This window comes from Lontra canadensis, unplaced genomic scaffold, assembly GCF_010015895.1.
Source record: "Lontra canadensis isolate GAN:19392208 unplaced genomic scaffold, GSC_riverotter_1.0 scaffold44, whole genome shotgun sequence".
NCBI lineage: Eukaryota > Metazoa > Chordata > Mammalia > Carnivora > Mustelidae > Lontra > Lontra canadensis.
In genome coordinates, this window is record NW_022631038.1 from 12,779,025 (window position 1) to 12,796,701 (window position 17,677).

The 17,677-nt window shown below is 39.5% G+C and overlaps 1 protein-coding gene across 1 annotated transcript in view; it reads right to left on the minus strand.

Moving 5' to 3' along the window:
* Nucleotides 1-11,829: 11,829 nt before the first annotated feature.
* SERPINB7 (serpin family B member 7) overlaps nucleotides 11,830-17,677 on the minus strand; it is a 29,693-nt gene continuing 23,845 nt past the window's right edge. Inside the window, exons 6-8 of the mRNA XM_032872162.1 lie at nucleotides 16,748-16,890; nucleotides 14,724-14,870; nucleotides 11,830-12,286 (exon numbers count right to left, since the gene is read on the minus strand). Coding sequence (XP_032728053.1) covers nucleotides 11,888-12,286; nucleotides 14,724-14,870; nucleotides 16,748-16,890 — 689 coding nt within the window. The 3' untranslated portion in view covers nucleotides 11,830-11,887. The remainder of the gene's footprint in view (nucleotides 12,287-14,723; nucleotides 14,871-16,747; nucleotides 16,891-17,677) is intronic.

The following is a 17,677-nucleotide window of genomic DNA, read 5'->3' on the forward strand; positions in this document are numbered from 1 at the left end:
CTCTTTGGATCTCTGCAAACTCAGGCTGCTTGGCTGCCAGAAGAGACAATGAATTATACCTGCTTCAGGCTCTCTGCTTGACTTGTACCCTCAGCACAGTGGGCCAGACCATCTCTCTGGTGGCCAAACCCAAAGAAAGCAGCAGTGTAGAAGGAGCCCCCAGCCACCAGATCGTCCCTTGTTTTGAAGGAGGGGTGACAGGAAGAGATGGCTCTGCACATACTCATCCTACAACGTGTACAGAGTCCTCAGCACTCCCTTATGCTCCTATTTCTCGCCCACCACAGACAAGTATTTATTGAGCACCTACTATGGGTAAGACACTTGGAACCTAATCTCCCAATTCACAGAAACAGGATAAAATTGAACACAAGAGCTTTTACATTTAATTTGGGGGGATTAAATATATCACTAAACTCAGAGTTTGACTTCAGCTTTTCAAATTCATTCTCATTTTAAATCCTGACTGGGGAGAAGCTTGGTTCCACTAGTTACCCATTCCCTCTACAATAAGCAGAGAGATGATGAAGGCATGTTGACGGAGTATGTACATAGGACTATTTCTCCCAGTCACCCAGAATCATTGGCTGAATTAAAGCACTCATAATCTCTTTGAAAATGTAACTGTATAGATTGTAAATCTTTGAAAATATTCTTTATGTGACACATCAGAGGAAGGCCCTGGGAGGATGCATCTGGGTGGGCATGGAGGTACGGATATCAATTCTGCTGTGGGTCAGACTTGCCTCGATGAGTGCCTCCCCTGTTTGGCTTCTGCTGTGCTCTCTTATCACTTGCCCCCCAGAACAGAGCTATGGGAAATCCTACCTTTTGAACTCTTTTTGAAAGAGCCAATTTGATAGGTAACTTGAAGTGAAGGTGGACACTCCCCTATGTTTAGATTTGGGCATCTATGGGTGATCCTCTCACAGGACAGTGCTTGGAATCATCACGTGATTGTCTTCTAGACATGACTGAAAGCGTGACATACCTTTTCCATCTGAGATGCACTGGTGGCTGCTAGCCCAGAAGACAAGGGAAAAAAGAAGAGATTCTCAGTGTTGTCGTCATAGCTTGTCTTCTTAAAAACATCAAAGCAGAACTGTGCATTTTCTCCATGAGTGAGCTCATTCCTTTAGCTAGGTTTGGAATACAAAGGCAAACACAAAAGTGTACCTCAAACCACCACTATGTAGCGGTTTATTTCAAATCAGGGAAATAGTTACTTTGATTTTGTGAAATCAAAATGCTCTAAAAGGGGCTTTATGCGAGCAAAAAGAACACAGACTTTGGGACAAAATGCATTTTCATCTCAGCCACCTTCTAGCTTTTTGATCCTGGGAGAGTTAGTTCAGTTCTCCCAGTGTCTACGTTCTCTCTGGTTGTGGCTAAGTAAACAGCTTTCTTACAGGATTCCTGTGAGGATGAAATCATGTAATATCTGTAAATTTCAGGAAGCACTGTGCACTCAGAGTCAGACGCAGGGCCAGCACCTAAGAATGGGTGCCTCCTTAACTTTTGTTCCTTTGGAAACTTGCTTGCCTGCCCCTGCTCCTGGCCCTGCTTGGGATGCCACATCAGGGTTTTGGATGCAGGAGGCTGGCTGCAGGTCTGTATTTCTGCTGGCTGTAGTTACATTGTTCTATGGACATGTTAGGGGCTTCCACTAAGATATTCAAATCAGTGTGAAATTCTCTCTTCATCTGTTGTTCATGTAAATGGAGTATCTCAGTCTTAGAAAGTCTAAATGTTTTAGGAAGATGATTTCTTGATCCTATCCATTTTAAGAGGAGATAGAACCCAATATGGTACATTTCTTTAAAAAGCATCTGAAAAGGAAAACATGTTGTTACCAAGTTTGAGTGAGGATACAAATAGAAAAGTCGTCATTTTTTCTGCTGAAGTATTTAAATTATACAATGTCTTGCCAACATCAGAGGCCCAGAAGCAACTTTTCCAGCCCAGGGGTGTGGTTCCAATAAAACAGACTTAAGAGTTCCTACACAAAGATCAAGTTTGAATAATTTGGACAGCTAGGTCGCATTTCAAAGGGACTGGAAATGTTACCACTTCCTTAAAAGCTACCACTCTCTTCTCATTAACACGAAGTAAAATCTTCTAAGACAATGTATTCCTGTATGTTCTAGAAATGGAATTGGGGGAGGAAGAAAAATATGAGTCAGATGGGTTTCAAGTTCACAAGAAACTAGCAACAGATGAACAAACCAAGATCTGTTCCTCAGAATTTGGGAGACACTGACCCACTGTTTATCCCCCACCCCTGCTGCACACACATACTCAACTGTTTGGGAAGTCTATTTCCTGGTAACACACCCAGTCACCCTACAATCAAAAACCATCCTCTGGCTATACCCATTAATTCTAGTTGGATCCAAAGAATCTGAAAAATAGGATTGCTCTGCTGAAGGGACAATTAGTTGAAATGGCCAAGCATGGGTTTTGATAACAGAGAGCCTTTAAACCTGAAAAGGTTGATTTCTTTTCTTTTTTCTTTTTTCTTTTTTTTGAGAGGTAAAAGGTTGATTTCTAATGTGAACCTCACCTTCTGTTATGCATGTAACTTACTTGACTTCTCTGAACCTATCTATAAAATAAATATCTTATTATAAAATAGGAGTCACCAGACAAGGTCGTTCTGAGTGTGAAATGTGATAATATATATAAAGCCTCTAAATAGGAACATTATTCAATACTATTATCTTCCTTCCCTCTTCTAGAATTTATGGATTAACTCAAACTAGAGTCATAGATTTCAGGAGGAAAGAATAAAGTCCCAAAATTAATTCTACAAATGTGGAAACTGAAGTGAACCTAGAAGGGTTAGTATGACTTCCTCAAGTCTGCAAAGCTAGAAAACACCCAATTCAAAATGAACACCCAGTTTTCCTGACTCAAGACCCCGCATCTCTCCCCCTAATTTACCAGATAAAGACACAACCTAGAAAAAGAGGATCTAGATTTGGTACCACATAGCACAGTTTCCTTTTAGGTGTTAGAGCCATTTACTAGTAACTTTCTCACCTAGTCTCAGTTCAGCCATCCTGAAAGTCCTCACCTTGACCTGGTAATAAATATTGCTGACAGGAATGGCTCTCATCAGTACTGGAAATCACGACATCAGAAAGCTCCCTCAGTGAGTGTGAAGGGGGGAAAAGAGAACTATACTGCCTCGTTTTACATTCATGCCTCCCTACCGCTGTCCCCCAAACCATGGCACTTCCACTGCCCTTTTCCTTTGATTATAACTAAATATTTTCTCTTACACTTTTTGAGACAAGTTATCACCAGTTACAAAAATCATGTCAAAGTAGATATGACGATTTAGAGTTTGCATTTTTACCTTGTCTTCAGGTTGGCTGAAATTCTTCTCTGTGAGCCCACAGCTGTGTCTGCAACACACACAGACTACCTGGCACCCAGAGTTTCCTCCTCTCGTCTTCTCAGAATCTGGAGGCACAGGTCATTTCTCCTTGCACTGTGAAGTGATTTAAAGTATTTATACCAAGCATAGAGAGTGAGCCACCTGACATACACAAGGTAAAATACACTGTTTCTCTGGTCAACTGTGACCCAAGAGATGTGGAAGACTTAACAAAATGTTTAATGCTGTGGATTTTATACAATAAATTGTGTGCTATTTCATAATTATGGAATATTTTAGATGTTGAAAAATTGATTTGCATATATATATTACACGTACAACATATTATCAATGTTTAAAAGACAGAGACAAGGTGTTTTGTCTTGGGAACTGGAAACAGGTTTCTTTCCTCGACTCTTAAGACGATGAAGTGTTGCTCTGTCTGAAATAGAGGCATCCAGGGATGGAGTAACCCTTGTTTGGTAAAAATTTCAAGCATCTCAAGGCAAAGGCTGGCAGGATTCCCTCGGGAAGCAAGTTACAGATCAGTTGTGGCTCTAACTCAGACACTAATATAGTGTACTAGAATGTGAGAGATGGGACAACTTGGCATCTCTTCAGAGATTTTTAACCCAACAAAGAAGTACTTGTGATCCAGACCATGTGTTCAAAATGGAAACAAGAGTTCCACAAAAAATACTTCCTCTTAGAGTTAATGACACATTCTGATTGTTCTTTTCCTATTTTCTCCTTTTTCATGTTTCAAACACTGACAGCAATTCACTAAATTGTTTTTAAAACCCACTAATTGGTCCCATCCCGCAGCTGGAAAATGCTGATCTAGCCCAATGGTCTCATCTTGCAAAAGAGGAATCTAAGCCCTAATATAACTAAGTATTCATTTAACACAGTGCAGAGACTAGAATGGATTAGTGTTTTCAAATTGTTCAGTATAGAGAAGTAACATGGAAAAGATAATTGTGGGTGTTGGTGTTCAACTGGAGATTTCATCTATGTATTGATATTAGGCCTCCTGGTTGAGTTCATGCATTTCATCTGAATTCCCTAACCACTTTCTGCTTTCATTTACCCCTACTGGTTATAACCACTATACTATAAAAATATTTTTTGCTAAAAATAAAGGCACCTATTTTTGCCTTTTTTGTAAAGAATCCCCCCAATAAATGATTATCTGGCATTAATTGGGCTCAATTAAAGTCAGAGCTAACCATTTGTACTAACTCTTTTATCAAATTATACATACATATACATACATAGAGAAGCTTCTACTTTTAAAAAGTTATATCAAAAATACAAATATATCCAGAGGAAGAAGAGGTTAATTAATGGAAGAAAAAGATTCAAGACAGTGAAAAAGAAATAAAAAAGAGGCAGGATTTAAGTCTTTTGTATTTCCATTAAATGACACTTGATTTGTTTAGGTAACATAAAAACAGACACCAAATATAGTTACCACAGGACACAAATCCAATAGTTCCCTTTATAAAATTTTAGAGTGAATTGATAGCAAATTTTATAAAATTATTGTACACACAGGAATAAAAACTTGGATTGGGGTCTTCACAAAACAGAATTGTCAAATGCCCACCATATCGGACCACTAAGCAGTGTTTGGCTTCACCCTACTGAGTGAAAAGGCAATGCACACAAGAAATGCTTCTTTGTTCCACTGGGTTCTCAGATTCTCAGAAGGTAAAGTGAAGAAATGAAACAATTTAATTACATATAACGTAAGCGAGAGACATTCAGGATGCTCAGACTATATTCTCAAAAGTCCACTCACCTCAGGTTGCAATCCTCCCTCTGGGTAGAGTCCCATCTATAGGGGATGCAGGAGACGTGGTATCCTTCGTTGAGGAGCGGAAGTCCTCTGTAGGGACTCTGAAGCCAGGAAAGGGTCAGTGTTCTTCATGCTCCCAGAGAGAAAAGAACTACTAAATGACTCAAAATCTCTAGACTCTCAAAGAAATATACCTTGAATCATTTTGCCCACCAATAAAGAGAACTTTGCTTCTCTCATATACAGTCTTCAGGAGAATTTGGATTCAAGAAGGAGAAGGGGTTCACGATAAAAAAAAAAAATTCTATCAATCTCCTAGGACTTTGATTCATCTGCAGATCCTGTTCCCCAGGAGACCCAAGGAAGAGATACTTTTTTTTTTTTAAGTCAATAATTCACTTGTTGACTATTGACAAAACCAGGGGGTCATTTGCAAAGAGATGGCTGGGCCAGCCCAATAACTTCTGTGCTATTACCTTAAAAATGTTATTAACAAAGGAACATTTACTGGCTTCTCTTGCACATTAAAGCTTCTTCTCTATAAAGACTCTGACTCACAGATTCGAGTGAGGGTGTGTATTCCTGCCTATTGTACCAGTTGTTTAAATGGACAGGTCACTGTCTATGGTCACCCCTGGAGCCCCCATTCCACAGAAGTTGTACCTAGTGGACCATGGATCTTGTAGTTTTCTTGGTGTTACAGTGGACAGTTTCCACCCCAAGTGCATTAACTTAGGTATAGAAAACAATGACTTTTAATCTAGCAGATATATGGATGAGATTCAAGAGGTCTTTGAACTTAAATTTGTATACCTAAGTTCTTATATGTGTGCATGCTTTGATACTTTGATTCTCAAAGGGAGTATTTACTTCAAAAAGTGAAGGATCATGACTATCAAAGCTCCTAGTGGCCTCACATGCCCCCCCCAGCTGCACTTCAGCTTTCTCTTTCTCTGATGCCCACCCTCTCTGTTCCGGCTGTTTGACGTCACCGTCATTTAAAGACTGCCAGATCGAATCTTGAGAAGTCTTTATCTTTTGCCCTCAAATTTACTGTCACAAAGCTGTGATCCCAGATTCATTAAATCAAAGACTGCCTCCTAAATCTGTCAGTTTCTCTTCGTTCTGTCTACCTTACAACCTGCATTGTTGTCTAGACTTTTGGCGCTTCCCAGCTGGACCACTGCCCAGTTCTGCCAGTCTTGGAGCACTCTAGCTCAGCATCACACACCAAACACAATCCTTCAAAATGCAAACCTGAAAGTATCACTTCCCTCCTTGAAGCCCTTCCTGCCCTTGCACCAAACTTAGAAGAAAGATAAATTCCATATAGTGGTGCCCATGGACAACACCTGCTTCCCGCTCCTCCCAGCCCACCTTTAAGAGCCCTCTGCCCTCTGCATCCAATGGTTGCCCCTGCAGATTTCAGAGGAGCCCATGGTCTTTCTTCTGTGGGCCTTGAACATGCTCATGCCTCTAATGAGCCCCTCATCCCCTCTCCTCCCAGTCCCTTTACCTCCTCATTCTTTTTGGTTTGCGCTACAACGGTCCTTCCTCCAGGAAGCCTTCCTATCCTTCCAGGACTGATTTAGAAGCCCCTACTGCACCATCCCACAGCATCTCTTCCCTCATTTAAAGAACTCACCCTGTCACGACTTGCAAAATTTGTGATAATTCCGTCCAGCCTAAGACTCAAACTCTTAGCAACATTGACAAGTCTTGTCTGAACAGACACACTTGGAGAGAAATTTTGCATTTAAAAATGAACTATTTCTAAAATACCTAGAATTTCTGTTCATCTTCTTTTCCCTCTAAATACTTTCCATTCTTCTCCCTTTTCTCTCCCTCCCAACACTGAGTGTATCAAGGCATATTATTTTGCTTTGTTCAAATTATAAACCAGCAGTAAAAGTTAATATTTACAAAAGATTAGTCATCTTTGGTTTCACTAAAGAACTTTCATGTTTCAAGTTCAATGGTTTTCTTGTTTTGGTTCACAATGCCACAGGCAAGAAACAAGGAGAAGAAAAGAGAGTATCAAAGGAATGTCTCATGACACAATTAAGCTCTGATAGCCAACACTTTCCACTTTTAGGTAAGCTCGCTGATGCCTTCTCTTCTTCAAGGTGCTGCTGGGGTCTACAGGAAGATTAAGCTTATGAATGCTCTTCTAGTCCTGGGTCTTTACAAATTCTAGGATATCTGCAGGGACAGAAATGAAATATTAGTGCCAAAAGATAACAAGATGATTACAGAACATATGCTGCCTTTCTCTGCTAATGAGTAGAAGCTGTCAATCCGTGAAGGGGTATAGAATGTGCTGGAGAGAAATTACAAAGTGAGCAGAAAATAACTGTCCCTTGTTTCAGAGAGTTTATACTTAGGAGGGTTTATGATTAGAAGAGTTCGTACTATCATTATCAATCCTATATAACTCTCAAAAATTTATTATTCAGATAAATAATAGGCAGTCAGATTAAGTCACCCAAATCATAAAAGTGTAAATGACCCAAATATAAGAACACAGAGTCATTTAATTATGGATTTGCCCAAGTTTATAAGAGGTGTGGTGTCTCAGGAAAGCCTGAGCTCATCAGAGACACATGGTGTCAGCCAGTAGGTATGCCAAAGAAGGAGTGAGCCATGCGAGGCATTGGAGATGAGAGGACGCTGAGCAGAGCCAAGGCACAAGTGAGATTCTTGAAGTCCAAGGCAGCAGGGAATGATGGAAAGGGCGCATATGATCTTAAGCAATTGGCAACCTCTCTGACCCTAATTATAATTATGAAATGAAAGTAATATTAATAATCATAAGAGTTTCCATCTTAAAGGACTGTAGGGAGAATTGCGATGTCACAGTGAGTGGCACTGAAAACATTTTGTAAATAATAAAGCAGCGATGGTGGTGAAGAAGATGACAACACCGCTCTTCCTTTTCATTGAAAAATGGGTGGAAAAAAGCTTCTTTCTGCTCCTGCAGAGACAGAAGTTCTGACAATGCTCTTCTGTCCACTTTAGAGATCTTGCCTTATAGACGCTTTGGCATATGACTGGCAGAAAACAGCGTGCTTTCAAGGAGGCGCTGGTGGAGGTGGGACCAAAAGGCGAGCAAGGGCCCCTGTTATCTGGCCAGAGTCTCCATCTGCACTACACCCTCTGGCTGATTTTTGTCCTTTCTTGGGACCTTAAGGGAAATCTACTCATTTAAAATGAAGAAGGGATACCCACTGTATGCCATACCTACTGCCCTTTAAGAGCTTATACTCTAGCAAACCATGTGCACACCACACACAATGCACCACATATGCACATGTGTACACACACACATGCAAACAGAAGATAGCAGGAAATTTGAGCATAGCTCTCATAAAAGGAGGCATGGTGTGTTTTGTGAGTCCACATTTCCTGGGAGCTCTTCCAGGGAACATAAAAGTGGTCAGCTGCTTAAACAATTCAAAGATGGAGAGAGTGTGATATTTAGAGGGGACAGGTTGAACAACATGAAATAGTAGATTGGGTTTTCTTTTTTTTTAATTAAATTAAATTAAATTTATTTTCAGTGACTCATAATTCATTGTTTATGCACCACACCCACTGCTCCACGCAGTATGTGCCCTCCATAATACCCACCATTAGTCCATATTATGTTGAGCTCAGTCTTTGGCAGAGAATGGCAAGACTAGATGGAATAGAGGATAAGGAAAACTGTGGAAGGTCAGGAGGGTCATGCTGAAGTTTTGACTCCCTCCTTAGGTGGTAAAGAGCCATCGGTGCTTTATAAGATATGTTCCGATATGTGTTTCAGGAAGGTAACTGGTGTCTACAGATGAAAACATAGAAATCTGGGATGCCTGGGTGGCTTAGTGGGTTAAGCCTCTGCCTTCACTCAGGTCATGATCCCAGGGTCCTGGGATCGAGTCCCACATCAGGCTCTCTGCTCAGCGGGGGGCCTGCTTCCCCCTCCCTCTCTGCCTGCTTCTCTCCCTACTTGTGATCTCTCTCTCTGTCAAATAAATAAATAAAATCTTAAAAAAAAAAAACAACCATAGAAATCTTCATGACTTTGGGCTTAAGAGTGAAAGGGAAATGCATGTCACAAGAGGCAGAGAGAACAGGCAGGAAACAAACTACGGATGTGAACAGTCTATACTCAAGCAGTGCTGATGGGAAGAAAGAAAAGGAGATAAATTCAAGAGACATTTTCATGGTAACACCGGTGAACAGTCCCAGTGTGAAAAAAAAGAAATATATAAGCATAATCTTGATGGTTTGAGCTTGGTTTTAGACAATATTTGTCCTTTATTAGAAGCAGGCCCCCAAGATCATGTGGAGGATGGTGATGTGTTTTAGCTGAGACATGTTTAATTTTACTCCAGTTCAGTGGACTTTTCAGGAGGCAGTCGTGAATTTAGATGAAGTTAACCATATAGCTATGTGTCATCAGCTATCATGGAAGCCATGTATTCAGATGGGATCACATAGAGAATTTTGGGAAAGAGGAGAAAAGCTTTGGAAATACCTATGTTTAAATAATATTGAAAAAACATGTCCCTAAAAGATAAAAAGTCATCTTTGTTTGAAAAGAAATCGGTTACAAGATCAATGACTTGATCTTATACCAAAGTGGTCTGTGAGGTCTCTTGGGACTTCCAACTACATTTATCCTGAAGACACGCTGAGTGCCCACTATATGTTAAGTACTGTTCTATGGATGTTGGGATGCAAAACGAATCAGTCATGGCTTCTGCTCCAAGAAGCATGAAGCTCAATGCCAAGACAGAGGTTCAACAGCTGTTACTTCTGCTGTCACTGAGCTGAGGTGTAATGACAACGTTCACAGGAAACATCATGCTTCCACAACTGCCACAGTTTCAGAAGCTGTTCAGCTTGTGGAAGTAACACCAAATGAAGCCTGGATCATGACTGGATAAGGTAGCCCTTCTCTGCATGAACTGGGGCCCTTAACCATGAAGTAGACATGTGGATGGGCAGGACCAACCAACTGAAGTTGTAGCAAAAGATCACACCAGTTTTTCCATACTATTTCCTCACAGACCTGACCCTCACTCTCCCTGGATGCTTGCTTCAAACCTCAGCAGTTATGAGTCCTACCATGGCTGCCCAGGAATCCCTACCAACAGACAAGAATGTCCATGCTTCTGAACAGCATGGCTGCCATCAGAATTCACACTCCTTCACCCTCTTCTTATATCTTTACTGCCTAAGGACAGAGTCTAGAAATATGTCATTTTTGAATGGCAATAAGTGGGAATGGGGTTAATCAGAAAAAATCAGCTTCTTAAAAAAATACAGATAGATAGATAGATAGATAGAGACATACCACTGCATACTGGTTATTATCACTCCCCCCAAAAATAGTCTCTGAAAGACATAATAGTTATTTCAGGCATGGCAGGTTAGCATTTAAAATTATTTTGATTGGAAGCCTTTTTACATCTCTTAAATCATGTCACATTAACACATTTGTGCCATATTCATGGATTCTACATTTGCTGAAAATCGAAAAGCTGCAAGGTCTAGCATTATGCACCACAGTGACATGCTATAGACTATTCCAGATTTATTTCATTCCTATTCGGGTGAAAGTCTTTTGTGATAAAAAAAAAAAAAACAATTCAATAACCTGCTTATAAAATCCTAAGTGAGTTCAGCTTGGTCTATTGATTCTCAATTTATTTTTGATCTGTTTTGTGAACTTAAATCTTAGTACTTAAAATTGTTTAAAATGACCTTATCAGACTATGCATCTGTAAAAGTAACTTGCATGTGTAATAAATTAGCAACATTGAACCAAATCAGATTTATATTTTAAAAGCATTCTTTCTATTCATTGCTAATTTGCTTGGCCTAGCAAACAAAGGAAGTACTAGTAGTCCACAACTGGTCAGAGGAAAACAATCACACTGTACAGCCATGTTGTATTTATTTTTCTGACAAACAGAGAATAAACTATACACCACGTGAACTATATACTGTAAATAACAAATGGCAAAGTTCAAAGATACATAATGTTGGAAAAACTATGTACATGTTAAGTCTTTATCAAGGAAAAAAAGTCTCTATCAAGGAAAGCCCAAAAGATAGGAACTTGAAATTATTAATGAAATATCTCAGTTGTCCCCCAATCCCAAATCTCTATTTTTTTGGCATCTAAATTCAACACTGATTTCAAATCAGATATGTGGAAGGAAACTCTCCAGTGTCTTCTTAGGTCAGCAGGGAAAGGTTATCCTTCACACCGACATTCAGTAGCTGGGCTTCCTTCCAAGCCCATTTTGCAATGAAACTGGAATAACTGGGATAACTATAGAGTTTCAGGCAAATCCCTAGGCTGCTTCCACATTATCATTACCAGAAGTTCCCCGACGTGATGCCCAGCTCCAGGTTGCAAGGGGATATGGGGATGGGAGTGAGGAGGCGGGGAGGAATGATGGGAATGAGTTGGGGCAGAAAGAGAATGAACTTAGAAATACATGAGGCACACAGTGGTAGATAGGCTAAAGCAGAGTCAGGACAATCAACCAAATGTCTGCAAAGGGTCAAGTCTCCAAAGTCATCTGCCGATCGATATTAAAAGGAAATCAACACAAAGGAAACACACGTTTCAATTACACCTAAATCTATCCTCTTGTGGTGGTTCCTTAATGTGGTAGGGACTACTATAATAGAAACCAACTGGATTTTCAAGGGCAAGACACTTTGCCACTAAACAAGATGATGTCATCCTTCCTGATGACAAAGAGGAACGGGCGATCAGCTCTGAACACCCTGGACTCGGGCAGCTGCTTTTCTACGATGTTATTTCCTGTGGCAGCAGTGGCCTCCGTGCCCTCCTCAGTGACCTCGATGTAGGACTTATGCATCATTTTGGACACATACAGACGGCCTCCTGAAGCTATACCAGAGAGATCAGCTCTGGATTCATCAAAGATGTCTTTCAGCCCTAGGGCTCTTAAGTGGTGTTTGATTTCATAATTCTTCTCGATCTTGAACTGAGGAAGAAACACCTCAACGTACTGAGAGCTCATTTTTCTTGGATTGGTCCACTCCATTAGATTCTGAAAGGTCAGTCTGTTTTCAATCTGTAGGAATATTGAAAAGGCAATTCAATATGCTTAAGGGACAGATAAAACACCAACTACAAAGATAGATGGTTTTCCATAATTATTCTCTTCTGGATATTTGAGTGAAAGTATGTCAGTGGGTCCAGAGGATTCTGAAAATGGGAAATTATTAGCACAAATAATTCAAGCACTCTTTAACAAATCATGTGTAATTTTCTCTGCTATGACAAGGTGTGACTTACTTGTATTTCAAGGCATTTCTTTTCTCTGCCCACATATGAACAAATACAGCCAAAGTGGAACAACGGGCAGGTGAAGGAATTAGGGTAGCAGAGATCATCAGAGGGTGAAAGGAGCTCAGTGGTCATTTAAGTCAGCATTTCTTGACCATTTCCCATCATGAACGACATAGAAAATGGTAATGTTTGCATAGCTTGCCAGAATAACCAATGGAACGGCAGGTGGCCCAAAGCAAGGAGCCCAGAGCTCTAGCTTTCAGAGTTTAGGTGATCAGTACCTACTAGCATAGTCGCCTACACCACTGGGGGGCTTGGATCCAAAAACATCCTCCTATTCCACACATGGGACAAGTGAAGTTCAAGACATTGTAGGAAATATGCCAAATTGCATAGCTGGACACGTCAGTTACATAGCTAGGAGCCCATTGCCCTCTCTCCAGCACCACTGCTGCCCTCAATGATTCCCAAATGGAATGCACCAACTCTTGAATACTGATAATTGATCAGGGACCAGTCCAGATGTACACAGGGAAGATTTTTCATGCACATTGCTTATAAATCTTATATGTAGATATTTATTCTCAAATTCAGTCTTACTGGAATTTTAAAGAGCTTTTCAGTTATCCTCATCAAGGACCTAAATTTGTTTAATTGAATTTTGTCTGATTAAAATTTTATGTGTGTAAATTATCTAGTTTATGGTTAATCTATAATAACTTCTCATTCTGAATTAGAATTGTTTCCTCATTTAGCTCACTATAAAGCCAACTTCCCCATTATTTCATTACATAGGACTATATAGGTCTATAGGATAATGTAGGAATGTAGGTTTATACTCATCTGATCTAAACATTATTAGGAAGATCTATTACAGAAAAGAAAAACTTAGACAATAAGTATAAGAACAAATCTATCTTTCATGTTATCTGCCATTTGTTTTATATGGGCTAATTTTTCTGTTATGGTAGATTATTTCAAGTTAAAATAACTGATGTATGCTATGCTAAAATCGAATTGTGATAAAGATTGTCAAGTGAATTATTGGTTTAATATGAGTATCAATATTTTATATTGTCACTTTAGGTTTAACAATAGCAACTTCATGACATTCCTCTTGCTGTTCATCAAAAAGAGGTAATTAAAATGAAACTAAATGAAAATCATTATAATGATTCAGTGGTTTTGTCCATTTAGAAACTGTATTTCTAAAGTTCTAAAATCATGTTTCTAAATCATAGAAAAAGGATGGATAGAAGTTATGCCTCTAGGTAGGAGGAGAACTTCTTTATATTCTTTGTAGTTTCCCAGTTATTTTACAAGGAAGAGTCAATATTTTACTAATCAAAACACAAAAAAATATTTTAAACTTTAGGTGTAACATTTTAGGGTAGCTGATAGGTGTGTACACACACACATATTTGTACATATGTATGTATCTATCAGATAAATTGATCAAATTCCATGACCCTCCTTTCCCTGCCCCACATGACTGCTGTATGGATCAAATGAGATAACATAAATGCAGCTCAGAGTACATGGCCTGGCACATAGTAGATGCTCAATGAATGGTGTCTATTATTACTTTTGATTGGAAATACAGAGAGGGATGTTGACAACCAGGCTTCTGGGATTTTAGGTCACAGGCTCAGGAGGCTATATTGATAGGCCTAAAAAAGGATCAGGATCTGAGATACGGTGATTCTTTCTGGCTTTGCAGGACTATCACTCTTTGCCTCTTGTACCATGCTGGTCTATTGTCCTAGTCACACCAGTCACAGGGCAGTCCCTAACTTCTGCTTTTCCCAGAGACACAGCAGCTCAGAATGAGACCATACATTTCAATGCAGACTCCAGATCCCACAGTATCATTCCTGCCTGAAAATTGTCTGTTCAAATTCCAATAATACATGAAACACTATTTTCATGGCCAAGTGCAAAGACCTAAACTCGTGCCATTTTCTCTCCAAAGCTGAGATTTGAGAGGGTTCCAATTTCATAGCTATTCAACTAAAACTATGTTAAATGGAAATAAGTCAATCTCAGTAACAACAGCACCTGGCACAGAGTAGGTACTCCTTAAATATTTGTCAAATGAATAGGGGTAAATCTCTAATTCTTACAACCCAAAATTGTAAAGTTGATGCATAAAAACACAATCAATAATATCCTACAAATCTTCTAATTCCCCAGTAGTGAAAGTGGCAGTAGCAACTTACTTGGGACAGGTCATTTTCAGGCAGCATAATGAACATGCTTATGCCACCATGATACTTGAGCTCAAGAACCTGTAGGGGTGGGTCTCTAATGACAGAAAAATTGAACTTCCGTTCTTGATGCATCATGGCGACTGATTTCCCAGTACACTGAAAGTCAAGTCACAAAACAATTTTTATTAATCTACCTTATTTCACTTATAAGAATAGTGTTTCAGTTTTCATTTGGTTGATCCTGTAGATTTTTCCTGACTTTTGCCAATAGTGGTTGCAGTGGTTCACGGCTTAGGGGTACAAGCACAGGCTTTGAGATTAACTGCCTGAATTTAAAACTTCCAGCATGCAATTTTGGGCGAGTTACGTCACCTTTCTGTGCCTCCCTTTCTTCATCAATATAATGGAGGTAAAACAGTCTCTACTGTTCAGGACTGTTGTAAAGATCATGTGAGTTAATGTACTTAGAACTTGGTTCATTTCTTTGCACTTAGCATTTTATCTGAAAATGTCTATATAGTAAGCAACAAATAATTATTAAATAGCATTGTATTCAAAAATGGATGCTATAGATTTTTTATTTTTATAAGACCTCATTCTTTTTTAAAAAAAGATTTTATTTATTTATTTGACAGAGAGAGAACACAAGACAGGGAGTGGGAGAGGGAAAAGCAGGCTTCCTGTTGAGCAGAGAGCCAGATGCGTGGCTCAATCCCAGGACCGTGGGATCATGCACCAAAGGCAGAAACTTAACAACTGAGCCACCGAGGTGCCCCTAAGACCTCATTCTTAAATTGTGTGGTTTTGATACTATGGGTCTGTAATTGACTTCTGATGAAAGAAAAAAAAATCTATACTATTCATAGCGATACTTATCACTCATTCAGCGATCTTTGATTTCTACCAGCTCTCACCACTCCTGTATCTAAAAGTTCTGATGTGGAAGAATGCAGAAAGAACATTTCAATAAATAAAACTAAATTTAAAAGTTTAATCTGAGTTTCTCTGTTTCAACACAAAAGGCTGAGTGACTGAAAGAAACTTTAGAGGTCAGTTAGTGGAATTGCCTCATTTGTGAGGATGGGAAGGTCTGCAGTGGTTAAGTGAACTTGCCTAAGACAAAGCAGATTGGCATTGGAGCAAGGCAAGGACCCCAACACGGTATTTCTGACTCCAAAGCCCCTGATGTTCCTTCGGCTCAGGTCATGACTGCAAGGTCCTGGGATCAAACCCCTCATCGGCTCCCTACTTGGCAGGAAGTCTGCTTCTCCCTCTCCCACTCCCCCTGCTTGTGTTCCCTCTCTCACTGTGTCTCTCTCTGTTAAATAAATAAATAAAATCTTTTTAAATTTTTTTTAAAAAGACTGACACTTGAGAATGCATAACTTTACTAAACATAACTTTTTCCTTTGTAAAAGGAAACACATCCTGGCTTTGACTCAGGAAAAACCACTGATGTTAAATGACTAGAATTATCTACCCCATAGTTAGAATCACAAAAAATGAAAAGCACACTTTTGTAATATTTTCTTCTTATAGGCATCCAACTAGATTATCTTAAAATGAATTCACATGTTATTACCTTTCTCAAATTTGAACATATTTTAAGAAATATCAATTTATTGGGCACCTCCAATAGTGTACCATAACCTGCATTATCAGGAAAATAGGTTGTTTTATAAGCAAGTCACCATATAGTATTGGGTAACCTATAGAAGAAATAAGTAAAGAAATAATGAATCCATCATTTGTCTATGCAAATACCATAATTTCTGCAAAGGAATATTATGACCAAAAAAAAAAACCCTTTTTTTAAGATCTTATATTTATTTGAGAGAGAAAGCACAGAGGAGAGTAAGAGGGAGAAGCAAACTTCTCACGGAGCAGAGAGCCTGATGTGGGGCTTGATCTCAGGACCCTGACCCTGAGATCATGACCTAAGCCAAAGGCAGATGCTTAACCAACTGAGACACCCAGGTCTCCTGGCAAAAAAAAAAAAAAAAAAAAAAAAAATCTAAAAAATATTCCCATACCTTGGGAGATTTGAACAGGCAATTTACAGTTTCATTCTTGGTGAAGGCCAGCTCCCACTTGCCTTTGAAGTACACAGCATTCACCAGCACCATTACAGCCGAAGAACTTATGCTACCTGCTCGAAAGATGTTCTTGATTTTGCCTTTTGAAATATAAATGGAGAAAATATGTTAAGTTTTAATGTATTTTTAAATTTTTTTTTAGATTCATTTATTTATTCGGGAGAGAAGAAGAGAGAGCAGGAGGAGGGACAGAGGCAGAGGGAGAGATAATCTCAAGCAGACTCCCCACTGAGGATGCCCCCTCCACCCCCGCTGTGGTAGGGCTTGATCTCACCACCCTGAGATCACAGTCTGAGCCGAAATCAAGAAGTGAATGCTTAACCAACTGAGCCACCTGAGTGCCCCATTAAAATAATTTTTTAAAAAAGACGTGAACATGATATTTTCCTTACAACATAATTATAATAACAATGATATTGTAATAACCTATGAGCAATTCCTCCGTCCAGTACTCTCTGAACACTTTATGTACAATGTTCACGATTTAATCCTCACAAAATCTCTGTGAGGTGGGCAATTTTCTGCTGAGGAAGGTGAAACACAGAGAAATGAAGTAATTCATACAAAATCACACAACAAGAAAGTTAGGGCACCAGGATTCTGACCCAGAAAAACAATTCCCAAAGCCCCTCCTTGCTGTTAAGCACCAAACTACCTTTACTGCCTAGGCAAGGCCACAGCACTTCAGATATAATTTAACTCCATTCTGTTGGACTAATTTCTTCCTTCCTTCCACATGAACAAGATTTTTCTGGATGTCAACCCTATTCTCGATACTTGAATCACAACCATGAAAGGCACAGTCCTTGCCATCGTTGGGCTCACGGTGCGCTGCAGGGGAGCAGCTGTACACATGGGTACCACAGC